Genomic DNA, 27266 nt, shown 5'->3' with positions numbered 1-27266 from the left:
TGCAAAAATGAAGCAGCTGTGCTCAGCTTTTTGTGTGTCTGTAATCCTGTGTATCCACACACACGCACACACTTGCTTTTATGTGAGAAAGTTGGCCAATAACCCTAAATGCATTAGGAGGCATTGGAACATAGCACCCATTAAAACTGAGATTTAATTCCTACCGGAGCTGCTGCACAAAGCTTGAGTGCCAGGCTGTAGTCCAGCCAAGCTATCTTAAGCAAATAACTTGTTTTGCTATAAAAATATTAAATATTCTTCCACCAGCCTTCTCCTCTGGCCAAAGCTCCCCTGGGGTGCTGTGGAGCTTTGTTATGGGGATGGTGGTAAACTTGGATGTCTGATTAATCCCCATCCCTCTCGCTCTTGGCCTGGTGTGTGGATGCACTGAAGTGTTGGTTTGCAGTGCTGGGTTGTTGTTATATACTTGGATTTAAAGAAATGAAAGCTTTCACCTAATATTTAGTGAAACCCTCATAAAATCCTGCTTGTGTGCGTTGTTTTAAATATCCTTGGAGGGTTTCTGTAATGGACAACAAGAGCCAGAGACCAACATCTTCTGGATGTGGGAACAGCAATTTAAAAAGTCAGGTTTGGACAATACCGGCCGACTGGGATCCTAAACTGAGGGGCTCGGGCAGAACTCAACTCCCATCATCTTTAAAATGTAAAATTTGATACTTAAAATGTCTCCTTGGGTATAAATAAAGAGTGTTTGTAAGTTTAGAGAGCTTCGTACACACACTGTCTTTGATCCTGGTGTGTCTGCAGGTGAAAACAAAACAGAAGGTGGATAATCCAAACAAAATCCCTAATCCATACTTTTATTTTAGAAGTAAATTAAATGCTGTATGTGTTTTAAGATTCTCAACATCCTTAGCTGTTTTTCTAGCTTGGATCTTGCCAGGATGGTTTTCTGTGGGTAAAAATTGTTAATAGGCAACATTTTCTGACAGCAGCAAATCTGGTGTTATTAATATTATTTACTGGAGTCATAGGAAATTATAACACAGGTTTAAGTGCTGGCTTTTTTTCCAGTGTTCCAAACAATGACTAGCAGAGGGTCTTTTGTTTGTTTTCTAGTTTCCCACTGACTAATCTAATAATTTGTCTGGGTTTTTTGCCTGTCATATCCCTTGCTGTCAGCGTTGTGACTGAACTAGTTTGCATAAAGCTCGGCATCTTTTATTCTTTTGGGTAGAGATTTTAATAGGCTCTGTGATATGGCAGTTACTCTGATTTGAGGAGCCTTGGTCAGAATAGATTAGTTTCTATGGGAATAGGGAAATAAAAAGACCCATTTTAGCAGTGTTTACTAACTGCAAGCCGAAAGCACATATTTACAGTTTGCTGGAGAGAGTTATTTTAAATTTTGGGGAGGGAGCGGACGGCTTTGAAGATAATGTGTTTGATTGTTCTTTGTTGTACTTTTCCAGCTCCCTTTCCTCTTTGTTTGTAAGTTTGACTAACCCAGAGAAACCATCTGCTCGTGTTGGAGGTGGTGCTGTCAGGCAGTCTAGACTTCCCTGGCGAATCCCCGGCTGGCCCCGACACCATCGGCTGCTCCCGGTCCCGCAGGGCTCCCGCGGCGCTGGCCCTGGCTGCCCATCCCGGGCGCTGCCCGCCCTGCTCTGCTCCTCAGCTCCTTCCCAGGCACAGCAAGCACACAGGGATGTCCTCCTGGGATGCCCTGGCCAAAGTGGGTTGTCACTCCGTGGTGGCCCTGGAGGAAAACGGGATTGTGGCTCCTGGTGGAGGTTCCTGATGGTGCCAGCCTCGGGCTGCAGGGACAGGGAGAGGAGGGAGGAATGGATGAGGAGCAAATGAAGTTCCCTGTGCCCGTGCCAGCGCTCAGTGGGGGCACTGGATGTACACCTGGGGCAACGGGACTTGGCAGCTCGAGCCACAGTTGTGATTTTTGAATTCCAACCCACTGGCCTCATATTTCTTCTGCCTTGTTTCCTATTGTCAGCACTGGCAGTGCTCCAGTTTGATTTTACCACTAATTGTGTTGCACGTTACCGAACTGAAATGAATCAAATCAAAATGCTTTTCCTGGAGCATTAGATAAAGCAGGCGAGGGTTCTGGGTAATGAGCAGATGCTGCTAATGCAGGGACAGGAGAGGCCTTGCCAGGACTCCATCTGCTCCATGCTTGCCTGCCTTTGGCTGGGAGCCACAGCTTTTGGGAAACAGCAGTCTGCTTCAGCCATCCCTCTCCCCCCCGCGCTCTGGAGTTGCATGGTTTGACTGGCAAACAATGTGCAGCAACAGGAGAACAGAACTTTTTCCTGCTGTCCTTTAAATGCCACGGCCACCCTGCTGCAGGCACGGTGGGGAGCACGGCCCTGCTGCCCTGCTTGTACCCCCTCAGGCCCACTGTGAGGAGCTGGTGGCCTTCCCAAGCTGCAGAGGAGGCAGAGGAGGGTGGTTGCTGCAGGGATCCGAGGTGCTCCTGCCTGCTGCAGGCTCCAGGAGGGGAATTTTGGCAGCGCTGCTTTGTGGATTTCCGTGCTCTTGTCCTTCCTGATGCCCTTAAAGCTGCCTGGGGGTGTTGTCCCTTCTGTACCCTCTTTGCAGAGTGATGGGTTTGGTGCCTTTCCCCGAGTGCCAGGACGTGCTCTAAGAGAGCAGGAGCATTCCAGGCTGGCTGGAGTGAAGGAAAAAATGTCAGAAGAAAACTGCAGGAGCAGGGGCTGGGATGTTTATTCCCATTGGTGGCTGTGGGTGCAGATCTCTTGGTTTGGGTGAGTGGAGTGTGATATCCCATTCCCCACACTGGGAGTGAAACAGGGTCTGTGCCTTCTCCAAGGGACTGTCCAGGCATGGTGTTATGTGGAAATCCCTGGAAGAAGGGTGGTGGGAGTAAAATCTGGGAACATTTGGTGGGAACTGTTGTGGTAATGGTAGTGTGAGGGCAAGGCTCTTGGCACTGAGGTCTGATCTCTCACTATTTGTACTCTCAGGACCTGCTGGAAGTGAAAATTAAATGTAAAATGTTGGTTAATGAACTTCAAGTATCTACTAAGGTTAAATTGGCTCCTCCAACTAGAAATGTTTTTGGGAAAAACTCAAAATTCACAGCCATAAGTTTTGATACTCCAGGCTGGTGCCCATTTCCACTCATGCTTTTCTTATACTGCTTGTACATCATAGAGATATGATATAGCTGAAAATTATTATAAGGAAATAAATTCATGTTCCCACTTTGGAGTAAAAAACCCCACCTGTAGGGAGCCATAGAATCACAGAATAGCCTGAGTTGGAAGGGACCCACAAGGAAGGATCATCAAGTCCAAGGGTTTTCAAAAGGTGAAATAGAGTTTTATTTTGTTTAAATCAAGGTGGCAAGACCACAGCTCTGAAACAGGACAAGCACTGTGGAGATGATGTGGATTCAGCACCTTCTGGCTTTCCCAGGCTGTTGTGTTTAGAAGCTGAAGGGAATGAGCTTGTAAACCATCAGCACATTTGGATTCCTTGCTCCAGCACAGTCAAAATTCTGGGGTTTTAAATTTGGTTTTTTTTTCAGGTAATGTGCATGTAGATTGCTTTACATCTCTTCCAAAGCTGGCAGCAGCCACCAGCTGACAGCAAATGCTGGTTTTAATGTGGAAGAGCTGATGTAAAAGGTCTTCAGGATCCGAGCTGGGATCCTCCACACCCACAGCCAGCCCTCCCACCCCCAGCTCCCCGAGCAGGCAGCTCAGGTGGGCAGTGCCAGCTGTGCCCAGCTCAGGAGGGGCTCAGACAGGCTCTGTGACACTGCCAGACACAGCCAGGATAATATTTACAAATGAGATTTAGCACTGTTTGCTCTGTGGTTGTGCTGCCTTGCCCTGTCGGAGGATTAGGGGATTTTAAAGGAAAAAAGATACTTGGGTTTGTTTAATTTTGTAGCAAATGCATTGCCTGTAATAGCAGAGAAAAACCTGTGTGAAAACAGATGTAACAGCTGCTTTTGCAGGATGTCTTTTGTGCTGCCAGCACTGCTGGTGGAGAGAGAGGAGCCTCCAGCCTCCCACCTTTGACACAGCAAGAGCTGTGCAGGGCTGGTGATGCTCCCAAAATCTGGAGTTCAGTCAGGATCAGCGCTGCACTCTGAGGCACAGCAGCCTCCTGCTCAATGTTCCATCCAAGTACTGTGCAGTCTGGAGTTACTGGCAATAAATGGACCTTTCATCAGGCCACAATTCAGAAATACAGGGGTTGGGAGTTGAATTTTTTGTCCAGTCTGGGGCAAAGTGCTAAATGAAGCTGGTGCAGTGATTGTGACATTAAATGTCAGCATTGCACCACCAGCAGCAGCTTCTTGCACTTCTTTTCATGAGCCACAGTGACTTTCCAGTTTGCTCATAATTCTACATAATTTTGGGGAGTTACTGTTAGAGTTCAGTTGGAATAATCACAATTATGGTGCAGATTTTAGCGTGCTGTGGAACCACTGCTTATAATTTTCATTTTGTGACCTTCTAACACTTGGGAAGATTTCAGTATGATAAAAAATAAAAAAGATAACATATGGCTGCAACCTTAACTTCACCTCAGCAGAGGAATTGCTGTGGAAATGAGGTGCTGGGCAGTGCTGGAGGCAGGAAGACAGACTGTGGAGAGCAGTGATCTCATCTGCACTGCTAAATCTTAGCCTGATTTTTTTTTAGTGCCACACTAATAACCTGAACTGGAATGGTGTGGGATTTTTTTGCTCTTATCCAAACGTGATTGACTGCTGCAAGGACTTGCACACCCATAAATACCTTTTGTTGTTTCTGCAGTGAAATGCAGAATATTCTGAGCAGCACTTTTAGCCCTCATAGCAGCTTTACCTATTTATAAATCCAGTGCCGTGTTTGCTTTTTCTGTTTTCTTTCTGTCCTGATCCTTGTGGGTCCCTTGCAATTCAGGATATTCTTTGAGCTCTCCAGGTTACTCTTTACTTTGTGCTCCTTCATCACATGAATTTGTGACCTTACAAGTCACTTTTTTGTTTAGATTACCAGAATGTATTGCCCATATCATGTATTGTTATATGGGCAACACGATGCACATATCTGTGTTTGTACACTCTGTGTTTGCCTGCTTAAAATCTTTTCTTTTGGACAGATTTTGTCATGTTTGAGATAATAATAATACTAATACCAATACCAATACTACTAATAATAATCATAATAATAATCATAATAATAATAAACAACAGTAATAATTAGTGACTTGTTGCCCAAAATTAGAGAGCAGAGCTCTGGGTTTCTCAGTTTGCTCCTGTGATCAGAATTTTTATTTTTTTAAATTTTCAGAACTTTCATCCATTTAGGCATTGTTGAATCCAGTGGAATGTTCATCACAGAGATGAACAAAAGGCTCTTCTGAAAGCAAACCAGCCTCCCTTTTCCCCTTCATGAACCTGGTCTTTAATTTGGATCAATTTTCTGCTGAACAGAAATTGAAAATCCTCCTGCTTGGAGGAGCCTGGCAGCCAAATCCATGGTCTGCCACAGCAGTCCAGTTGTCACTCCCTGTGTCTGATAGCACTTTATCACTGGTGGGGTTTGTCCTGGCTGAATCCCCTCTCCTGGAGGTGAGGCCTCCCCATCCCTTTGCTCTGGGGAGGAGCAGCCCCAGCTCAGCCCTGCCCTGTGCTGCCCTCTTGGATTTGTTAACTGGTTTGAAGCTGGTTTTTTGCAACCAGTCTGTTTTGCAAACCCAGTTCAGCAGTTATTTACCTTTCAAGCAATTAACATAATTACCATTATGCTAAGAAGTCATTTTGGGGAGTTCTGCTCGGAGCCCTTACGGCTCCGTCGGGACAGTTTTAGTCGGGACTGATCTTTCTGATGGAAGCCTAATTGCAGTTTTGGCTTTGTGTAAACAAACAGAGGCGGCTAATTGTTTAGGCAAATAGCAGATTAATTTAAATATTCATCCCTAATAAAACAAAAATGGTCCCCATTATGGTACTCATTCCCATGGTGAGGAATATAAATATTCAGTGGGAGTGCCATTAGACAGGGATCTTAAGGATTATCTGCATTATTTCACATGGGTAGCACTTTCCAGATACCAAATAATCTTTACAAAAGCTACCATAAATCAATTTAAACTCATTTAGCTACCATTTCACTATGTGCAGTTTCATTACCACACTCTTGCTTCACCTCCTCTGGGACTGGGGAGGAGTGTTTGCAAACTGGCAGTGGTGCCCATCCACAGCTGTCTGTCAGGGCTTTTATGTCTCCTTCTGAAGGAAGAGCTGCCATTAATCATTTCATCATTAACGTGCTCCTCTGCAAGGGAGCCTTCTCCAGCCCTGCCTGTCACGCTGGAAGATTGCTTCTCAATTCAGTGCAAAGGTGGCCCAGAAGGCTCCAATTCCCTTCTGTTCCCTCCTGATTGCCTCAGGTTGCTCTTACTCAGATTATGATGCTTTTAAATAGAGAATTGGGGAGCCAGGCTGGCAAAAATGCAATTATAAATATGTTTTCTTCTGACTTACGCTCCTTTATCTTTAGGATTTGTATTCTTTAGCTTTTCTCTGTGGTGACCAGGGACAGGACCCAGGGAATGGAGCTGTGTTAGGAGGTTTAGGTGGAGATCAGGGAAAGGTTCTTCCCCCAGAGGGTGCTGGGCACTGTCCCCAGGGCAGTGGGGACAGCCTCTGGCTCTGCCAGGGCTCCAGGAGCCTTTGGCCAGCGCTGCCAGGGATGCCCAGGGTGGGGTTGTTGGGGGGTCTGGGCAGGGACAGGGGCTGGATGATCCTTGTGGGTCCCTTCCCACTCAGGATATTCTATGAACCATGCAGCAAAGTGTCTTAAAATTGGAATGTGGGTTCTTCCTCACTGGTTTTGGGGTAACTGAGAGCCTCTCTGTAATAGAACAGAATTTCAGGTGTCTGTTTACGTTTGATCTCCAAACTTGGAAATGTGAGGGAAGTCAAAGACTCTTCCTCAAGGTAGCTGCTAATGTTATTGAACAGTCAGAAATCAGGAAAAGGTACAGAGCAATAGAGCCTGGAATTACAGAATCACAGATGGGTTTGGGTTGGAAGGAACCTTAAAGGCCATCCCATTTCACCTCTGCCATGGGCAGGGACACCTTCCACTGTCCAGCCTTGGGCACTGCCAGGGATCCAGGAGCAGCCCCAGCTGCTCTGGGCACCCTGTGCCAGGGCCTGCCCACCCTGCCAGGGAACAATTCCTAATTCCCAATCTCCCATCCATCCCTGCCCTCTGGCACTGGGAGCCATTCCCTGTGTCCTGTCCCTCCAGCCCTTGTCCCCAGTCCCTCTCCAGCTCTCCTGGAGCCCCTTTAGGCCCTGCAAGGGGCTCTGAGCTCTCCCTGGAGCCTTCTCCTCTCCAGGTGAGCACCCCCAGCTCTCCCAGCCTGGCTCCAGAGCAGAGGGATGGGTGACCTGAAGACCACAGAGATTCCCACAGGACCATCCAGTGCCACCCCTGCCATGGGCAGGGACACCTCCCACTGTCCCAGGTGCTCTCGGCCCCAAAGTCCAGCCTGGCCTTGGACTCTTCCAGGGATCCAGGGGCAGCCCCAGCTGCTCTGGGCACCCTGTGCCAGGGCCTGCCCACCCTCCCAGGGAAAAATCCCTGCCCAATATCCCATCTATACATCCTCTCCTTCAGCTTCAGAGCACATAAATTCTCCTGTGCACCCGTGGCCAGAGCAGTCACAGCATCCTCAAGGTCAGGTGTCCTGCCCCCGTCTCTTCCCTGTGTATTCCTTTGTTCCACCAGCTCCACTTGCAGCTGTTTAAAGGCTGGTTGAAGGTTGTGTCAGAGGCTGAGCTAACCCCAGTGCCATTTCCCCCGTGCAGGCACTGTCAGTGTTTGGAGCCTGCTGCTGGGCCAGGAGCCCATCCACCACTTCCAGCACAACCAGCACATCCAGGCCCTGGCGCTGGCCCCGGGCGGCGCCGCCGTGGCCACGGCCTCCGCCTTCCAGGTCAGGCTGGAGAGCCCCGACGACAGAGGCTTCTGGCAAACCCCAGGAACCTTTGACATCCAGAAACTGGTGAGTCTCCAGGCTACTCTGCTTCGTTACAGGAGCTCCTGATCCGCTGGTTATCGTTGGTGGGGTTGGGATGGTTCTTAGACAAGTCTTACAGCTAGATCAGGGCGGTAGCAGCTCGCGGCTCTGACTTTGGAGCAGGTTCAGGGTGAGTCTTCCATCCCTGAAGAGCAAGGGTGAACTGCTGGCTTGAGCTAGGAGTGAAAATGAACACAAGTCCATATGGTGCAGGAGGTTGGCTGGGATGGTTTTTTTCTTTTTTCTTTTTTCTTTTTTTTTTTTTTTTTTTTTTTTTGTCAACAGTAAACTAAGCTGGCTCATTTTGTAAATCAGTTTTCTCGCATAGAATTGGAGCTGAAACTCCAGGTCTCATTCCAGATCCACACTATCTGATTAATTCTGAGGCAGGATATTGCAGGCAGCCTAATAGTGTCACTTGTGAAGCTGTAACTACTCATGCAGCTTCTTTAGGTTGCACCTTCTGTCACTGAAGTTTTGAGAGTTGTAATTAAAACTCATTTTCTGAAGTTTTCTTTTGTCTCAGAGTATCAGCATTTGTTTGAAAGGGGAAGGAAGTGTGTAGGAATAATTGAGTCTTGCAGCCTCTCTCCTGTAGGAGAAAGCTGTGCAGTTAAAGGGTGTGAAGTGATTTAAACCACTCCTGATTAATCCCCCCTCCAGCTCTAAGTCTGTCTTACAGTTCAGAAGTAAGCTCGATGCTTGGTCTTTGTGTGGAATTCATCCATAGCTGAGATGATTCAGGACACACACGAGTAGTTTGTTCAGTTCAGCATGTGGCACTAGTGATGCAATAGAATTTTTGACTGTACTACAATAAATGAAAAGAAAAAATAAAATAAAAAGTCTGCTCTTTTTAGGTCAACTTCCTTAATCTGGTTCCAGATGTGACAGGGAGCCCAGTGGCAGTGGCAGCTGCAGAGGACATTGTCTATCTCCTGAAAGCAGAGGCTCCTGCCAGGATTCTCCACTCAGTCTATGGCCAGCCTGTCACCTGCCTCGATGTGGCTGCTCACCAGGCAGCCTTTGGCATCAAAACCTTTGGCTGGTTATTGAATGAGCCCAACCAGGTATTGTCATTGTTTTCTGAGAAGATTTTTCTACCTTTGTAATTAAGGACAAAAAAGAGTTTATGCTGAGGACTTCTTTTCTTGCTCCCCAGCTTTTGTGTGTAGAGAGAAGACAATTCAATGCAATAATCTGATGCTGCTTTGTGTTCTGTGGGAAGTGAGGGATTATTGTTCAGCTGTGGGAAATGAATTTGTAGAGAATTTTTAAAGTTTGGCACAAGGTTTTCATAGTATATATCTGTATGTAAACTTTGAGATAGGAAATACTGACTTAGAAATATTATGGATATATTAGATATTGTGAGAGAGAAATAGAACTAGAAACAAGTTTCAAAGGGTTTTATAAATAAGATTAGATACTTTAGGGAAATAGAATTATGAAAAATGTATTGTAGTAAGACTTAGGAAGAGTAATTTTAGATGATTAGTTTAAAGGCATTTATAGCACTGTGGTAAAAATTAATAAGTCAAAAACCACTTATACTATATTGTAATTAAGAAATAATTAGCTTCTAATTGTGGTAGTGTAAATTATAATATCTGTATTGTCTCACCCTTCAGAAGAGACTAAAAATAGAGTGGAAGTTTTTAAAACACCTCTCGGTTGCCCCATCTCTAGGTCAGGAAAAAGCATAATCTGACATTCAGCCAGCTGGGATCCCTTGCACCCTCTGCTCCTCAGCAGGGCCCAGCTCAGTCTGTGCTGCATCAATGGGATCAGGGGGAACTCCTCTCAAAAATCCCACCTAAAACCCCAGTAGACAACCCAAAATCCCAAACCATCCCTCAGCCTCTCTGGTGGTCCTGAGCAGTGTCAGGCAAATGAGCACCCTTAGGAGGAGGGTGCTTTTTGTGCTGTCTCTTGAGTGTTGGCCAAACTGTGAGGGGATTCTGGTGTTTCCAGATGCCTTGGGAAGAGTCCCTGTCCTTTCCTGCACCTTCCTCCCTTTTCCAGTCCCTGGTTTCATTCCATTTTTGTGTTACACTGAGGCTGTCAGCAGGGAGGGAGGGAGGGAGGGGGCTTCAGGCAGCTGGAGAAGGGAGCAGGAGTGCAGCACCCACTGCTGACCACTGTGGTCTGGAGTGTAAAAATGCAGGGTTTCCCTTGGCAAGGGACTGGAATGGGAAAGCTTTATTTAGGGCTTCCTCTGTGCGGGATAAATGTGTCCAGCTGCATCTCATTCCCCTCAAAACCCCCATAAATTCACCATCAATACCTGGAGGGCTGAAATGCTGTGAGCTGTGCTGTCTATTCATTCCTCTGCTGTCCTAACCCAGCTCTTTTCCCTCCAGAGGTGGGAGGGCAGGAGGTGAAATTGCCTCGTTTGGGGGCATTACCCCAGTGATCACTTTTGTGCCTCGTAAAGAACAGAGAAACTCTCAGGTTGCTGTGGTTGAGATGACCCTGAGGTGTCAGAAAGTCTCTTTTTTCCAGTCCTGTGACCACAGAAGAAGTCGAGATCCCTTGATTCTGCTTCTCAAGGTTGTTTATTTTATCTGTTTTATCTATTTTATCTGTCACATTCTTTCTCTGACCTGCTGAGATCTGTCCAGCAGGTCGGGTTGTGGCACAGTCCCTGCCCTTGGGGTGGGGTTGGTTTTTATACTAAGAACTACCTGTACTTTATTTACAATAATTTCCCAATACCCATCACCTATGTTAGTCTGTCTCTACTCTAAACCAATCCAGCAGTGTCCCCATCCCAGCAGAAGATGGAGGACAAGAAGAAGGACAGGACACACCCAGATTCCTCCATCTTGCCTCTTGAACCCCCATTCTAAATCCCCAAAATTCTGCTTTTTCACCCTCTGACAAATTCACCATCATTCTACTCAAACTCTTGTGGCTTGGAATTCTTCACACAAAGTTGGTAATGGGCTAAACTCGAAGGCACAGCTGTTTTTGACTCCATGCCAGGGTCTCAGGTCACCCAGGGCAGCCAGAGGAATCTCCTGGGTCCTGACAAGAGACCTCCCCAGCCCCGAGTGGTGCTCAGACATCTTTCCTCATTTAGTCCTGAGCTCCCTGGCTCTTGCTGGCAGATTGCATTAAGCCTGGTGCATCCTAATCAGGGAGATGGGCCCAGGCAGCCAGGGGGTGTGACAAGGACACTGCCTTGGCACTGCTGCTCCAGCTGACATCACGCCGGAAATTAATTACTGATGGCTCTTACGCTAACGAGCGGCCTCGCGCAGACGTGCAGGGACTCTGCAGTGGCTGATTACTCTGGGCCCACGGGGACAGCCTGGCTTGGGGAGAGCTCCCCAGCCTGGAAATGCCATCCTGGAGGATTCCAGCCCCCCTGGCTGCTGCCTGTGTTCCTCCCCAGTTTGGGGTTTTCTTTGTTTTCCTCCTGGTTATTATTTTCCTTCTGGCAATTCCTGCCTAGTAACCTGCTTCCTGATCAAAACACTTAGGGAAACCATCTTTTTCCTCCCTCCCTCCCTCTCTTTTTTTTTTAAATCATTTTCTAATTTTAGCCACGTTTGACAGCAGAGCTGAGATCTGAGGCATAAATTTTGTGGGAACTTTTATGTTGGAGAGAAGGAAAACATCAAATCCGTGGCCTAGACTTGGCTCCTGTCAGATGAGAGACACCCGTGCAGGAGGGAGGGGAGAACAGAAGTGCTTCATCCCTGAGAAGTTCAGCTTGCACTTTAGTAGCACCAGACAACCCAAATATGAAGCTGTTTCTTGAAAGTTCTTCTGCTTTAGTGCTCCTGGAATTCTTTTTTGAAGTGAAGCTATGAAAGATGTTCTTGTTTGAGCTCTGTTAACTCAGCATGAAATCCCTTCAAGTCCAAATTCTGAGATCTGTGTTCCCATCTAGGCTCCTCTTGGGCTAATGAAATAGTCCAGATAATGACCCATGGGGGAAATCCTTATTCCCAGGGCATCCAGGGGACATTCCTTGAGGGATGATGTCAGGCCAGTGACACATCCCCTGTGTCAGGCAGCTGGAGCCCCCTGGTCACAGAGCTGCTGCAGCACCACAAGGCTGGGCATTCAGCTGTGGGGATTTTGGGTTTAAACACCATGGGGGAGATTAAATCCACAGATTGGCTTTGGTCCTCTTCATCAGGATCTAAACCTCAAAAGAAGGCAGCAGGATAAATGTTAGGCTGGAGTTCATCTGGTTTCTGATGCAGTCTGGAGCTTTTCTCATAGCTGGTGCCTTTATAACCTTCCCTGAATTTGCTGTCAGGTAAGTCTGATTTCCTGCTATGGCTCAGGTGAGCTTTGTGGATTATTTCTATGAAATTTAGAGGTGTTTGTTCTCCTGAGATGAGAGGAAAAATCCTAAACCACAAATTTCAAATTCTCTTCAAAATTTTTAACATTTTCAGCAGTTCATGGGGATATGAGATAATGAACAAAGGAGGATTTGGGGGTTTTTCTACCAAAGAAGCTTCACACAGCCTGCATCAGGATTTTTGTTACAGATATTGTCAGGCACAGTTCAGGTGAGGATTTTTGTTACAGATATTGTCAGGCACAGTTCAGGTGAGGATTTTTGTTACAGATATTGTCAGGCACAGTTCAGGTGAGGATTTTTGTTACAGATATTGTCAGGCACAGTTCAGGTGTGGATTTGGTTGCTTTGTGTACAAACATGAACCTGATTCCAGGGCTGGTGGATGGGGAGGAGAGGAGGGAAGGGTGATTTTACAGCTTCCAGCTCTGAGGCAGAAGCTGGATGTGCTGAGATCAGCTCTCTTGGGTGATGCTGGTTCCTGCTGCTGCTTTTGCAGCTCTCTCAAGCTGCTGATTGGCTTGTGCTTGAGGAAAGGTGTTCAACCTCACCTGGCTCCTCTCAGCAGCCAGTGAAACACTGCCTGGGTTTGCTCCTGGATTTTGTGTTTCCATGGAATTCTTCAGCTGCCTGGAAATGTGGGTGTGCCCAGTGGAATTAACCAGTGATAGTGAGTGAAAACAAATTTATAATCATAGAATCCCTGAGTGGTTTGGGTGGGAAGGGACCTCAAAGCCCATCCAGTGCCACCCCTGCCATGGGCAGGGACACCTCCCACTGTCCCAGGCTGCTCCAAGCCCTTCCCAACCTGGCCTCGGATATTTCCAGAGATCCAGGGGCAGCCACAGCTTCTCTGGACAACAGTAAATACTCCTTGAAATTGAGTTTCACACTTTACAGTCATTTTTGGATGATATATTTAATTCATGACTGCTTGATGTGAGCCTTTACACCTTACTTACACCTTATTTTAACTAAAATCCTCCTAACTGAGAAGCTGCATTGTCTTTCCTGGTGTTGAGTATCTCCAGTTCTCACAGAGTTCCAAAGACTTCCATTTTTTTAATCTTAGTTTTTCTTGTTTAAAAAATGTGGGGTTTTTCACTTCTGTTGGCCTCTGTGACCCTTGTAAAGAGCCCAATTTTCAACAAATTAATCTTTATGAACTCTTCTTTTCCTACCAGTACAAGGGCAGGGCTTGCTGCTGTCTGAACAGATGGAACTTGCCCAAATGTGTCTCTTTGAGGAGCTGCAGGACTGCAGGGTGTTAGCAGATCTTTGGAGGTGTTGAAAGGTGTTTTAAATACCTTTTTCTTTATAAGCTCTTTGGTCCCACGTCAGAAAGGCAGAACTCTCTGAGGATCTGAACTATTACAAGAAAAAGAGACCAGCAGAGAGTCCAGAACTTTTCCTTGTCTAAATTTTGCGTGATTTCTTGATCAAACACTCTTAAGTGACCAGGAATAATTTTGCAAGTTGAAATAAGTAAAAGACTAAATAAATAATAAATAAATCAACCCCTTTCTATTGGCTGACATTAAGGACATTCTGCTTTTTCTCCCCTGTTTGTGCTATAGTGTGAGTGCCTCAAAATTGGCACGGTGGGTGAGGTGGGTGCCTCAGGTTTGGAAAATACAGCTGCTGGGATGTGCCATGAATATTCCAGGTGATGAAACCAAGGGATTTAATTCAGTTTTAAAGGTTCACCTTGCCTCCCTTCTCCATGGGAGAAGGTTTCCCTCGGGTTAAGGAACACCTGCCCTGGGCCAGAGGGGTTTTTGAGTGTGTGGGTGGTTCGGTGGGTAAACACAACATCCTCCCCACGGGCCCTGCAGCTCTTAGCCCAGGCTCCAGCCACGAGTCAAACGAGCCTGGTGACCCCATTGCAGTCCTAGCAGACATCTGCCCACATCCCAGCCCATCCCAGGCTGGCAGAGCCCCGGGGGCTGGCAGTGCCCAGGGCTGCAGGTGCGTTGGCAGCGCCCGCGCAGAGCTTGGCTCCCCTCCTTGCCACCAGCCTGAAGCCTCGCTCTGCAACTCCAGGCACGGGGAAACTTCAAAGGGAAAAGCAAACTGCACTTGTCTTTAGCTCTGTGTGTGACTTGTGCAGCAGGTGTTGGATGGGGAGGAGCAGGGAGCTGCTTTTCCTGCTGGATTTGCTGCAGGCTGTGCTGCTTTTGGGTTTTCAGGCATTGCCCAGCGCATGCGTCTGCCAGCAAAAGTCACCTTTAGGATGGCATGAAAGTCAATTTTCCACATGCTCAGAGAAGCACTTGTGTTCCCAGCTCCCCACAATGACTTATATCTGGCAAGAACTTGAAAAATAGTCTCTCTGGCTGATTGTCAAAAATTACATCATATTGGAGTAAACTGCTTTTAAATCAAACATCCATTATTCATGGATATTAACTGCTTTTTTGTTTATTTATTTTTTTAACTGGCTGTTTTGTGTTTGATTTACTCTTTTTTCTTCTTCTCTGATTGTCTGTCTGTCTCCTTCAGCTGCTCCTTTTAAATCTTAGCTCATCTTGAAATTTATGGAGCCAGAACACTTATCTGTGTGCACAAGTATCAGCGTGCTGACCTTGCATTTGTTAACAGTCAGATTGTTTTTGTTGTTGCTGCAGTGTTATGTGCCATATTTACAGTAGGCAATCCAATACATTTGCACAGGGAAACTGTGTCCCTGGGGCTTGTAAACTTTAAAAATATTCTTGTTTTCCACATCACTTTAGATATAAAATCCAAACTTGCAGCAGCGTGTGCCATATGTTGTGTTTAATTTGATGAGTTCCCCCACAAATGCATATTCCTGCTTTTGTAGGTACCCTCTGGATTGGATGGGTTTGACCTGAGCAGAAACCAGATCCCTTTTTGTTTATGGTGGACTTGGAATTTCACAGCCCCTTTTTCATTGGCAATATTTGTGTGTATTCAGGCAATGGTTTTTCCAATTGGCAGAGGGCTGGACAGAAGCAAAGGGGAGAAATATAATCTGAAAATAAATGTAAATTCTGTTCTCAGGCTTGCTGCTTGATCCTCTACCTCTCTGAGCAACTCAGGGTGGTTTTATTTTACTTGAAATGACAGAAACCTCAATCCTGGATGGCTCTTTCTGAAAAAGTGCTTCTGTAATGGATCCTGCTTGTTGTTCAGTGAGGAGAAGGATGTAGGGTTTGAGTGTGGTTTTACAATGTACTTTTTGCTGATATTTATGATCCTCCCTCCAATACTGCACTAAATAAGAACCAAATTCAGAAAATAAGAATAATAAGAACCAACACACAGAGGGATTCACCCAGTTCTGAGACACAGCTCGGTCTCCAGCTGGGAAGGGAAAGGGAAAGGGAAAGGGAAAGGGAAAGGGAAAGGGAAAGGGAAAGGGAAAGGGAAAGGGAAAGGGAAAGGGAAAGGGAAAGGGAAAGGGAAAGCAGCTCTTCCCAGAGCAGGCGTGTGCTGGCTGCCATCCAGGACAGTGGGATGGACACCCCAGCTCTTGTTGAAAGTACCACAGGCTCTTTGATAACAAGTGCTCAGGGATTTGTTGTTTTAATGTTCTGTCCAAAAAAGACATCTCCAACAACACAGCATCCCAAAACACCTGCTGGGGTTTTGGCCACGCATGGAAGAGTTCCATCAGCAGCATTTCCTACAGTTCCTTGGTTTTTCTTGGAAGTGTCTCAAGCAGAGTGCATCGACCACGCTTGACCTCACTTAGCAGCGAGATGTAACAAAGCTCACAGCTCAGCTCTTCTGGCTCCAGAGCCTTTAATTCTTTGGGAATTCATTTCAGGCATCCTTCAAGAGTTCTTGGACAGCATTTAAAGAGAGTTCCCTGTCCCCAGCACTGCAGTTCTGTGCAAAACAGTATCTTTGCCTTTTTTCCTGTGCCTGGGCTGGTGCCTTTGCCGGGTTCCCGGCACGTCCCTCCCCGAGGAGCAGCCACAGGCTGAGCTGTGCCCAAGTCACCCAGCAAAGAGGGGAATTAGTCTAATGCACTGCCTTAACAAAGAGGAGACTATGAGCATGAATAATTAATACCCCCAGTCTGTGGCAGTGGGCTGAAATGAAGTCCCATTTGCTCAGCCTTATTAAAAGAGAGAGAGAGAGAGGGAGAGATGGTAAAGGTCGTTAAGGGACTTGTAACAGGCAAGGGATCGCCTCGGAGATGGATAATGTGTTTGCTAATCTCTGTGGTCTTTAACTAAACAGAATGCTGGAGGTGCTCTGGCTATTCCTGGCTTGTTGAATTATTAAGCATTCAGGGAGATTGCCTGGCTCTTGGCCAACAGCTTGGACTCTTCATTTGGCCAATGTTAATAGGTGACACTTTTTATTTGGGGCGTTGGATCCCAGTGCTGCCTGCACGGGGTCTTTAATGCTTTTCCTCCCTGAGGTCCCAGTGGGGCCAGGGCTGCTCATTAGTGTGTTATCCCAGGGTTCTTCATTTCACACCCAAATGCTCTTGGTTCACTTCCCCCAGTTCGGTACCTATTAGGTCACTGGGCTTGGGTGTCCATTATAGGATTATAAATACCTTTAAAAGGGTAATCTCTTTGCAGTGTGCATTACAGGATTATAAACCTCCCAGAGATCTTATGCTTTATCTGCCCTTTAACACACAGGCCCTTATTTCAAGTCCCTATTGACCAGGTATTTCCATTCTCTCTCCTTGGCCTTTGTAAGGAAAATCCTTCTTGCCTTGGGATATTACAGGAGGGCTCATCAGAGGTGTTCCAGCAACTTCAGAATTGTCATCAGTGTGCTTTTAAATCCCTGTCTCCAGGAAATTATTATTCAGACTTAAGCATTCTGAGTGCTTTTAGCTTCTTTACTTATCACTTGGTCAGGATAAGGGTTTGAAATTCATTTGCAGGTCATGAAACTGCTCAAGATAGGTTGAATTTTGAGATGGGAAAAACTTGGATACTGAAAATCACAGAGACTCTTTCAATGATGGGACTAATTGGTTAGAAGGACATTTGTGCATGATAAAATTTAAAATAAATTTAAATCAATAATAAGATTGATGGTTAAAATAAACAATTTTTTAAAAGAATAGAGATGGGCATGAGGAGGAATTGAAGGGGGTAGAAGAAGAGGATACAAGCTTTTCTTCCATTTTTGTGGGTATGAACCCTTATTTTTTTTACAGATTCTTAGATGCAAACACTTTAAATTGCTGGCCACCCTCAAGTTATGTGAGGAGAAATAAGTTGGTTTTTTTTTCCAGCTGCTGTTACCTGTGAGCTTTGCCATGGGCCTGCAGGCAGAGCAAATATAACATGGAAAACATTGCACGGGAATCTTTCAGTGCAATTTTTCATTCCAGCCTTTCAAGGCCATGGCTGGATGTTCAAGTATGTATCCTATGTTTATAGCAGAGAGGGGAGCTCTGGCCATTTAGATAAATTAATAGTTTATGGATGTTCACTGCAAGTATCAGCCCCAGGGGACTTTTAAGAAAGCAGCTTTTGGCCCTCTCCCCTCTGGAGTTTTAACATCCAGCTGGGGAGGGCCCAACTGGGAGCTGGAATGCATTGCTCCTGACCCTGTCAGTTCTTTCTTAAGCTGAATTCAGCAGTTTCTTGTCTTTGTCTTTTGTTCCAAACTTTCCAAGGAGAAGTTTGGGTTGCCAGGCACAGATATTAATTTCCTTTGCACTGAGAACCCTTCGAGGTGCCTTTGCCAGAACATCATTATCTGTGGGTTTGGTTACTGAGCAGCTGGGAGCTGGGCTGAAGTGAGAACAGGCTGTAAACTGGTTTTTACCTCAAACACTAACTTTGCCATGCAGTTTGTAGCAGCTTTTTCCTTGGGGTGGAAGTTTAAATTAATTTTTATTTAAATTTAACTTTTTGTCCTAAGTTTTCTAACAAAAGTCATCCTTGCTTTGGTTTTTTTGGGTCTTAAGGATGAAAAATGCCATGTTTTTTGAGACAGCTTCCCAAAGAATTAATTGGGAGATTATAAATCTTAGGAACACCTAAGGAAGTTGGATGTGTTGATCCTAATAGGGAGCTGAATTTGCCTGGGAGAATGGCAGGTGGAGGAAACCTGCAAATTCTCTGTCTCTCTTTGCCCTGTGCCTTGAGATCTTTAAAGCTTCACTTTGGTTGCCCAGAGGCCTCCATCACAGAATGATCCTCTCCTGCTCTCTTAATTCACCTTTCAGATCTCTGAAATGGCACAGATAGGAAATCAAAGGCCAGGCAGCATCAGTGCTGCTGTTCTGGCAAATGTTGAAATAATCCATCCAGATAGTGCAATATTTATTGAGCTGCACGTGGCTATAATCAGCAAATTAGAAGTAAAGAGTATTGATGGTGATGTTGACATGGCCATGCTGATGTTGCCATGGAAGCTGTGGGGTTTTTCTGATGTTTTCAATACCATTAACTCTTCTCATGGTCACAAGGTTTCTTTTCATTTCAGCGAGCAATACCATGAAATTGAATCATGTTTATGAAGTTATATAAGGCCAGGTGCAGCACTGAGCTCCACTGGGCTTTGACCAGTGCGTTTTTCTGTTTCTAAAAATATTTGTTCTCCTAAATTGAAAGGCCCAAGCAGACAGATCAGATCTGGCCCCACAGGAAGGACAGCAAACGTGATTAAACTGATGGAGGAGAGGAGTGGGAACGGACGGGGAACAACTCGTGCTTCTCATCCAGGCTCTGCTTGAATCATCTCAGATGCTGCCTGAAATCAGAGTTGTTTTCCTGCCTTTCCCATCTGAGCTGCCACTTCAGATGTGACATTTCTGTGTGTGTGTGTGAGGCCACCCAGGCTCTCAGCAGTGCTCAGCTCTGCCCTGCAGTTCCTGCTGCACTTGACTGGATCTGCCTCTCACTGTCCATCTGTCCAAACCTGCTCAGGGCTGGTGCTGTTTGCTTTTACTGCTCTCTCAAAGACTAAAATTGATGAGGAAACCCTTTGCTTTTCCTGTCAACCCAAAGATGTCACCTGTGTGGTTTTCCTGGCCGTTCTGGGGGTGCATCCCTGCTTGTTGCTGGATCCCACTGGGAAACCTGAATTCCTGATTTCTGAGGGTGTCATTGCCTTTCTTCACAGGAGTAGATCTGTCTCTTGCTTCTGTTTTACACATCAAGAAACAAGTCCTGCAGAACACCTCAGGTGGTCCCAGCTCTGCTTTGTGGGGCAGCACAACCTCGTCGTGGTGCTCCCGCTGAATTGATGTGTTGTTTTATTCCCTCTCTGCCAGATCCTCCTTTACAACCTGGAAACAAACCAGTGTGTGACCAAGGTGGGCAACTCCATGGGTGACTTCTCATGTGTCAACCTCCACAGCAGCCCCCCCAACATGCTGGTGGCAGGCAACAAGGACAGAAGGTGAGTGATCCCCGTCTCCAGCTCCCTGTCCTACATCTGGCCCTGCTGGAATTGCTTTCTCCTCTCGTGTTTCCATGAAGTTGAGGAACAAACTATTAGGTAATAGTTGGATGTGGCTGTCAGTGTGCTTTGTCTGGGAAGCTCCATGGGAAGAGGAGCTTTCTGAGCCATTTGGTGGAGGCAGTTGGTGCACAGCCCAGCGAGACCACTTGGAATCCCTTCCACTTCCCCACCGCCACCCGCAAAATGAGTTTGGCATTTAAAAGCTCACTTTCTGATATTAAAAAAATAACCTAAGGGATGAATCATGGAGGATGAGATGGGCCCTGCTGCCAAATGATGTCAAAAGTGTATTTGGGAACACTGTGATGTCCCTCAGGTGACAGAGGAAAAAAGAGACTTTCATATGAACAGATTCCAGCTTCTATTTAGCTGATTAGCAGCTTTCTCTTTAACTCCTTGGCTTGGGGAGTAGGATTTTCCCAGCTCAGTGTCTGCTGCCAGGAATGGCCTCTCTGGGAACAGGCAGTGCAAAAGGATTAAAGTGCTTAAAAAGACCCTTTGAGTCCAATTTTTAGATTTCCTTTTTTTGGCGAGTCGTTTGTGGGGTCTGATCCAGTGCACCAAAGGAGATGTGGGATGGCCAGGAGCCAGTCTCTAATGGCTCCTGCTTCCTTCCCTCCTCCTTTCCACACTGGGCACCAGGCTGCAGGTGGTGCTCTGCTCTGGTGCTGGGATCAGATTGGAAGGCGGGCACTTCCCTCTGCCAAATCCCAGACCTCTGTCCCGCCAGTGCAGCAGCTTGCAAAAATGATTATTTTGTCAAACAGCTTTTTTTTTTTTCCTTCCTGGAGAATAGGGAGTGTGAGCAAGCCTCACACTTTCTCAGCAAGGAGGATAAAGGAAATAGCTGAAGTTTGACAAGTGGAATTGAATCCCTGGGAGGTTTTTTCCCTCTAAAAGCAGATAATTGATTTTCCAAAGCACCCCAGTAAAGTTGCCTCCAGTTTTGATCTCCTGCAAGTCGACAGGAGAGGAGCTGGAGTTGGTATCCCTCCCCTTTATAGCAGAGTGGGTCTGTGTCCTTCCCCTCCAGAAAGCTTTAGATGTTTCCAGCTTTAGCACTGGCTGAGTTCAGGGGGTTGGATGTCACTAGAACAGCAAGGAGTTAGGGATGAACAGTTGGGAAGATGAGTTTGGCATCCAGGGAACAGGAGCAGAGCATCTCAGAAGTCACATCCTCCTGTGGTACTGCAGGAAGGTGCTGGGCATCCACAGGAATGAGACTGGAATCTCCATGGCCACATTATGGAGTGAGTTTATGAAGCAGGGACCTTGCCATGGGAGCTCAGGCTGCTGCTGGCCGGAGGGAGCAGTTACTGCTTGAATTAAATACAGCCATTTCCCAATTTCACCTGAATCTGCCCTTCTTTTACTCAAAACCATGATTTTGAAAATTAATACTCACAAAATGGTTTTGGTAGGACCTGTAAAATCTCTCTTTCCATCTGAACTTGCTGCTGAAGCAGGGATTGATTTGATTCCTGAGCTGTGCTTTGCTCTGGCAAGACGCCTCCTCTCCTAGCAGGGAGCGTGTGCTGATCCTGCTTCGCCTTGCTGGGAGCTGGGCTGGAGAGGAGCCTTGGGAAAGCAAACATATGGCAAACCCACAAAGGTGTGCATCCAAACGTGTCCCAGGCTCTCCTGAAGGCCAGGAGCTCATCCCAAGGCAGTGTGACAGGAGGGGCCAGGCCTGGCCTCCAGAACACCTCCCTGGAGCTGGGCTGAGTCCGGAGCGCTCCCGCTGAGCCCAGCTGTCCGGGCAGGACGTGCTGGGCCAGCTCTGCCTTACAGCAGCACGTGGCATTGGCAAAACATCCTTCCTTTTCTTCCTTAGGGCACATCTGAGCAGCCAAGTGTGCCTCTGGCTCTCCCAGGGGTGGGCCAGCATGGGAGAGGCATTTTCACCTGCCTGAAAGCTGGGTGCTTCCTCACGGGATGAGCAGGGCTCGCTCAGATCCCAGCTGTGCTTTCCAAACAGCAGCAGCTTTGCTTGCTGGGAGAACACACACAGGAGAATGGGGAGAGCTCCAGGAGTGAGCCCTTCCAAACACCCCATCCTGTCCCAGGCTGGAGCCAGAGCTGCTCTCTGCTGGAGCTGGGCACTGAGGAATCCTTGCCCCTCATGCTGTGGCTGTCGCACACAGAGCGTTCTCGGCGCGTTCTCCTCCTTGTCAGATGGATGCTGCTCTGCTGGAGCTCTGGCCTGCTCTGCTGCCTTGTCTCTCAGTCCCTGAAATGTGTTATTTGTGAAATCAGATGATGCAATCTCTGCTGGAGAAGGGGAGAGGAAGGACTTGCAGCACCATTAGGATCATAGCAGGGGTATGGAACGAAGTACAGTTAATGTGTTGGAACAAGTGTGTTTTGGCTTTTTCTGGGATTAATGTGTACCTGATGGGTTTGTTCCTGATGGCCATCAGCTGGGAGGAACTTGCTCTGGCTTCTTCTCAAACCTGAGATCAGTGTTTCCCTTTTCCTTCTGTTTTCATTTGCTGCATTTTTTGTTTATTCATGTACTTTGCTTTATCTCTTAATTTTGATAAATAAGGATCAAATCCCACACTCCTTTGTCATATGAGATGGGTTTAAAACTTAACACCATTACTTCTAGCTGGTATTGTGGCCTTGTGGCAATCCTAAGGTCTTTGTCTGTAGTTCTGCTTCTGACTGAGTCTTCAATTTCTTTCTCTTCAAAATGCTTTGTCTGGGTGGTCAGTAATGTCCAAAAACCAAATGTACCTAAAAATTGGCCACAGTCAGTTGCATTTTTGAAGTAAAGCAGATCCTGGTTGCTGGGTGCTTGCTGTGAATATTGGTGACTAATTCAAGGGTATGAACCCTGTAATTCCCTGTCTTTTCTGAATTGCCACACATAAAATCTCCTCTGGAATCTTTGCAACAATAATCCTTTCCTTGATCCTGATAATGATATCACCCCTGGTCCTTAGTGGATGTGGGCATGTACCAGGGTGGGATGGGTTAGCAGTGTGTCCAAAATGGGTGTGTCATGCCTCATGGCATTGCTGATGATTTGGGAGACACAGAGAGAGGAGCTTTCTCCAAATTTCACTTTTATTTTATATCATAACTCATAGAATCATGGAATTGTTGGGGAGCGACCTCAAAGCCCATCCAGTGTCACCCCTGCCATGCAGGAACACCTTCCACTGTCCCAGGCTGCTCCCAGCCCCAATGTCCAGCCTGGCCCTGGGCACTGCCAGGGATCCAGGGGCAGCCCCAGCTGCTCTGGGCACCCTGTGCCAGGGCCTGCCCACCCTGCCAGGGAACAATTCCTCATTCCCAATCTCCCATCCAGCCCTGCCTCTGGCAGTGGAAGCCATTCCCTGTGTCCTGTCCCTCCATCCCTTGTCCCCAGTCCCTCTCCAGCTCTCCTGGAGCCCCTTCAGGCCCTGCAAGGGGCTCTGAGCTCTCCCTGGAGCCTTCTCCTCTCCAGGTGAGCACCCCCAGCTCTCCCAGCCTGGCTCCAGCCCTTGGAGCATCTCTGGTGCCTCCTCTGGACTCTCTCCAGCAGCTCCAGGTCCCTCCTGTGCTGAGACCCCAGAGCCCTCTTTAGGTCCTAAAACCTGCAGAAACTCAGAGAGGTCCTGTGTGGTGGGAGAAATCTGCCTGAAAATGATCTTTGATCACAGAAGTCAGAGTGAAAATTCAGTGGTGAGGAGGATGTGCCTCACTGGTTTTCCAGCTGTGGAGCAGCAGTGGCACTGCTGCTGTCCCAGATGTGTTTCCATAACCCCAAATCCTTGTGCTGTCAGAACCTTTCACTGTTGGGACAGTCACAACCCAGAGAAGGACACCATGCATTTCAGAAGGCTTCTCTCTGCTTATTCCAACACCATGCTGTCTGTTAGACCTTCTCAGAAAGTTTATATTTATTAATTGGCCACAACAAATCCACACAGTGCTCACTGGCACAGAGTGGTCTCCACTGCTGTTTTCAGCCACCTCCAACTCCATGTCCCCTCGTTTATCTTTTCTTCTTTTCAGTTTCCATGTCAACAACCTTGATAGAATTCCTTTAAGGGACTCTTGGCACCTCTTCTCCAGGTGACTCTCCCTGGCAGCTGTCAGCCCCTTCCAGGAGAACCCACGGGCTCTGCATGTCCAGAGTTCTCTCTCTGAGTCAAGACCTAAGATAGTGAAAAATAGATATATTTTAACTAAGAGCTTAAATGAATTTCTAAGTTAGAAATGTAGTTAGCAAAGATCATATGGAGCTTAACAAGGAAATTAATTAATTGAATAACTGAAACAAGGTTGGGACTAACAGGTGATACATGGAGTATTGTAAGAGTGCAGAAAGCAGAGATACCACTGGCTTCTGAGATTGAGAGGAGGTTTGGACTGTGACCAGCAGGCCAAGGAGCTCTGCCAGCTTGACACAGGTGAAGAGTTTAGCATGAGGAAGAGGTTTTACTTCCTCTCCAGGAGTCCACTGACCCAATTAAAGAGGACAATTGCACAGCCATAATGGACACTCAGCTAATTATAATAAGAGGTGAGTGTGGATGTGACAGCCTGGTCAGAGAGAAGCTGGATGAGCTTTCCCAGAATCAGCCTGAGAAGCTTTAGGGAGCTGGAGATGAAAAATGATAGCCAAATATTAAAACAACCTGCAGGTGGTGTTTTTCTAATAATCAGTTTTTCTGTTTTACTCATAAGATTGTTTGCAAATGGGTGTCTTGTTAATTAGCCAGTCATGTGAAATGTATTGATTAAATGACCAATCAGGTCCCCCTGGAGCAAACTAAGTTATAAAAGGAGAGAGGATGAAATAAAGGAGGCTTTTTGCCACTTTGCCATCTGATCCTACTGCAGTCATCTCTGACTCAGTGCTGACAGGCAAGAGCTGATGTTTATGTAGAAACCATCCTGGGAACCATCTGAATAGGTAAAACCTTTTTGGATAAATAGAGAGCAAGAGTTTGAGACTCTTTGCACATGGCTTTGGGAGGTAACTCCCCGTGTGTCCAGCACTGTAATAAATATTCCCAGAATTCACAGAATGACCAGGTTGGAAGAGACCTCCAAGATCATCCAGTCCAACCCAGCCCCAACACCTCACCTAAACCCTGGCCCCCAGAGCCACATCCAGGCTTTGTTAAACACCCCCAGGGATGGGGATTCCACCACATCCCTGGGCAGCCATTCCAGAACTTTATCACTCTTTCCATTAAAAACTTTTTCCTAGTATCCAACCTGTATTTCCCTCGGTGCAGCTCGAGGCTGTGTCCTCTGGTTCTGTCAGTTCCTGGAGAAAGAGCCCAGCCCCAGATGAGCACAGCCACCTTTCAGGGAGTCAGAGAGAATGATGAGGGCACCCCTGAGTCTCCTTTTCTGCAGGCTGAGCATCCCCAGCTCCCTCAGGGCTTCCTCTCAGGGTTTGTGTTCCCAGCCCCTCTCCAGCCTCGTTGCCTCCTCTGGTGCTTGAGCATCTCAACCCTTCCCAACCTGAGTGGCCAGAACTGGACACAGCACTCAGGGTGTGCCCTCACCAGTGCCAAATACAGGGGCAGAATGACCTCCCTGCTCCTGCTGGCCACACCATTCCTGGCACAGGCCAGGAGCCATTGGCCTTTTTGGCCACCAGGGCACACTGCTGGCTCGTGTCCAGCTGGCTGTCACCAGCACCCCCAGGTCCCTTTGTGCCTGGGCACTGTCCAGCCACACTGTCCCCAGCTCCTGGCATTGCAGGGGGTTATTGTGGCCAAAGTGCAGGACTGGGTGCTTGCACTTGTTAAACTTCACCTTACCAACCATTCCAGGTCTCCCTGCAGAGCCCTCCTACCTTCCAACAGATGGACACACGCTCCCAGCTCAGTGTCATCTGCAGATTTACTAATGAAAGACTCGATCCCCTCCTCCATGTGGTCAGCAAAAATACTGAACAGAGCTGGCCCCAGCACAGAGCCCTGAGGGACACCACTGTCACCATGACATTTTATTTTCTGAAAAGTCCTCTTTGCCCAGGATTTTCTCCTGGGACTAGGAGAATCCTCAGAGAGGAATGAAAACAATAATTATCTGATTGCTGCTCTTGTGTTTGGCTGCTTTGGAATGTGGCTTGGACACTGTTTACCAACAGCTGAATGTTTGACTGGTTCCATGTGAATTGTTTTTCCTTAATGGCCAATCCCACGGTCATTTGTGCCTCGTTTGTGCCTGTCCCCAGGGTGAGGGTGTTCGACCTGCGGCAGGGCCAGGCCGTGTGCTGCGTGCAGGGGCACCAGCTGGGCGTGTGTGCCGTGCAGATGGACGAGTGGAAGGTGGTCAGCGGAGGGGAGGAGGGGCTGCTCTGCGTCTGGGACCAGCGCATGGCCACCAAGCTCTGGGAGATGCACGCCAGGTGAGCGGGGCTGGGAGGAGGTGTGGCACTGAGAGAGTTCTGGGGGAGTTCTGTGGGGTTTGGGGATGGGTTGTCTCCTCCCTGTAGGTGCCTTGTGAAGGCTGGCCTAGAGCAGAGACCAGACAGAGCTAAATAGGGATTTATTCAAAGGGTCTCCTCCATGGATCCACCTTGGGCAGCACCAGAGCCCAGCCAGGGCTGCACCCAAGATGGACCAAAATGGTCACAAAATCCCTGACTGCCCACAGGGTCTCTCCCTGGGATCAGTTCTGCTCCATTTGCATTTTGGAGTTCATTGTCCCATCCCAGCTTTACCCCATGCAGTCCCATCCTTCTTGTTTTTCTCTCTCCAGCCCACAGGGTTTGTGCTCCTGGGCTGAGATTTGGATCATTTGTCCTTGGTGCCCAGCTGCAAAAGGAGTTGTTTTGTCTCCCTGCTCTGTGCAGAGAGCTCAGCATCCCCTAACATGAAAACTCAGAACTACACACCAAATCTGCACAGAGTCTGAAAAATATAAAAGCTAAAACCTGAGGCATCACTGTGATGCCCTTTTTACTCATTAGCTGAGTGTTGCAGTTGGTGTTGGGGAGCAGGGAGGTTGTTCTCCCTGGTTTTTCCATGAAGTTCCATCAGTGACTTCTCCCTGCCCCATCCCCAACCTCTATTTAGTTGTGGAACCTTGGGTTTGACATGCTGGACTGGCTGTTTGGAGAGGAGCTGGTTCTGGCTGTCCCCATCCAGTGCATCCATCACAACCCCTGTGCTTCTCTTCACCTCATCCACACATTCCCTTAATGGTCAGGATCAAAGCATTTAAACTCATTTAAATATTGAAATATCAGTTTGTACTGAGCACAGTACTGAAAGTACAAGCAGAGATCAGCATCCTGGAGCTGACACTTTGTACAGCTAAGTGAAATTTCCTGATCAAAGCACAATTCCCAGGCTTTGTTTGGATAAAGCCTCAAGGGTTTAGCTGAGTGATATCCATAAAATGAACAGATAAATCCTGATTTCGTTTTTTTCTTTATTAGTTTTAATGCATCTTCCCCAAAGAGGAGCTAGATGAGGTATTTACAGCCAGGGAAGTTCAAGCTGGAGATGTCATTGATTAATAGCAGGTA

At 47.2% G+C, this 27266-nt stretch overlaps 1 protein-coding gene across 2 annotated transcripts in view; it reads left to right on the top strand.

The window, feature by feature from the left end:
- Window positions 1-27266, top strand: part of FBXW8 (F-box and WD repeat domain containing 8) — a 56638-nt gene that overhangs the window by 25876 nt on the left and 3496 nt on the right. The window contains exons 6-9 of one of the 2 annotated variants that reach the window (XM_084217615.1): window positions 7826-8022; window positions 8898-9107; window positions 19587-19714; window positions 25968-26141. In XM_084217615.1, the coding sequence (XP_084073741.1) occupies window positions 7826-8022; window positions 8898-9107; window positions 19587-19714; window positions 25968-26141 (709 nt within the window). The remainder of the gene's footprint in view (window positions 1-7825; window positions 8023-8897; window positions 9108-19586; window positions 19715-25967; window positions 26142-27266) is intronic. The other variant, XM_084217616.1, reaches the window with a different exon arrangement.

The sequence above is a fragment of the Fringilla coelebs genome, assembly GCF_963513975.1.
Source record: "Fringilla coelebs genome assembly, chromosome: 17".
In the NCBI taxonomy this organism is placed as follows: Eukaryota; Metazoa; Chordata; class Aves; order Passeriformes; family Fringillidae; genus Fringilla; species Fringilla coelebs.
The sequence above is the reverse complement of the archived record's forward strand: the minus strand, read 5'-3'. Positions and strand labels throughout refer to the sequence as shown.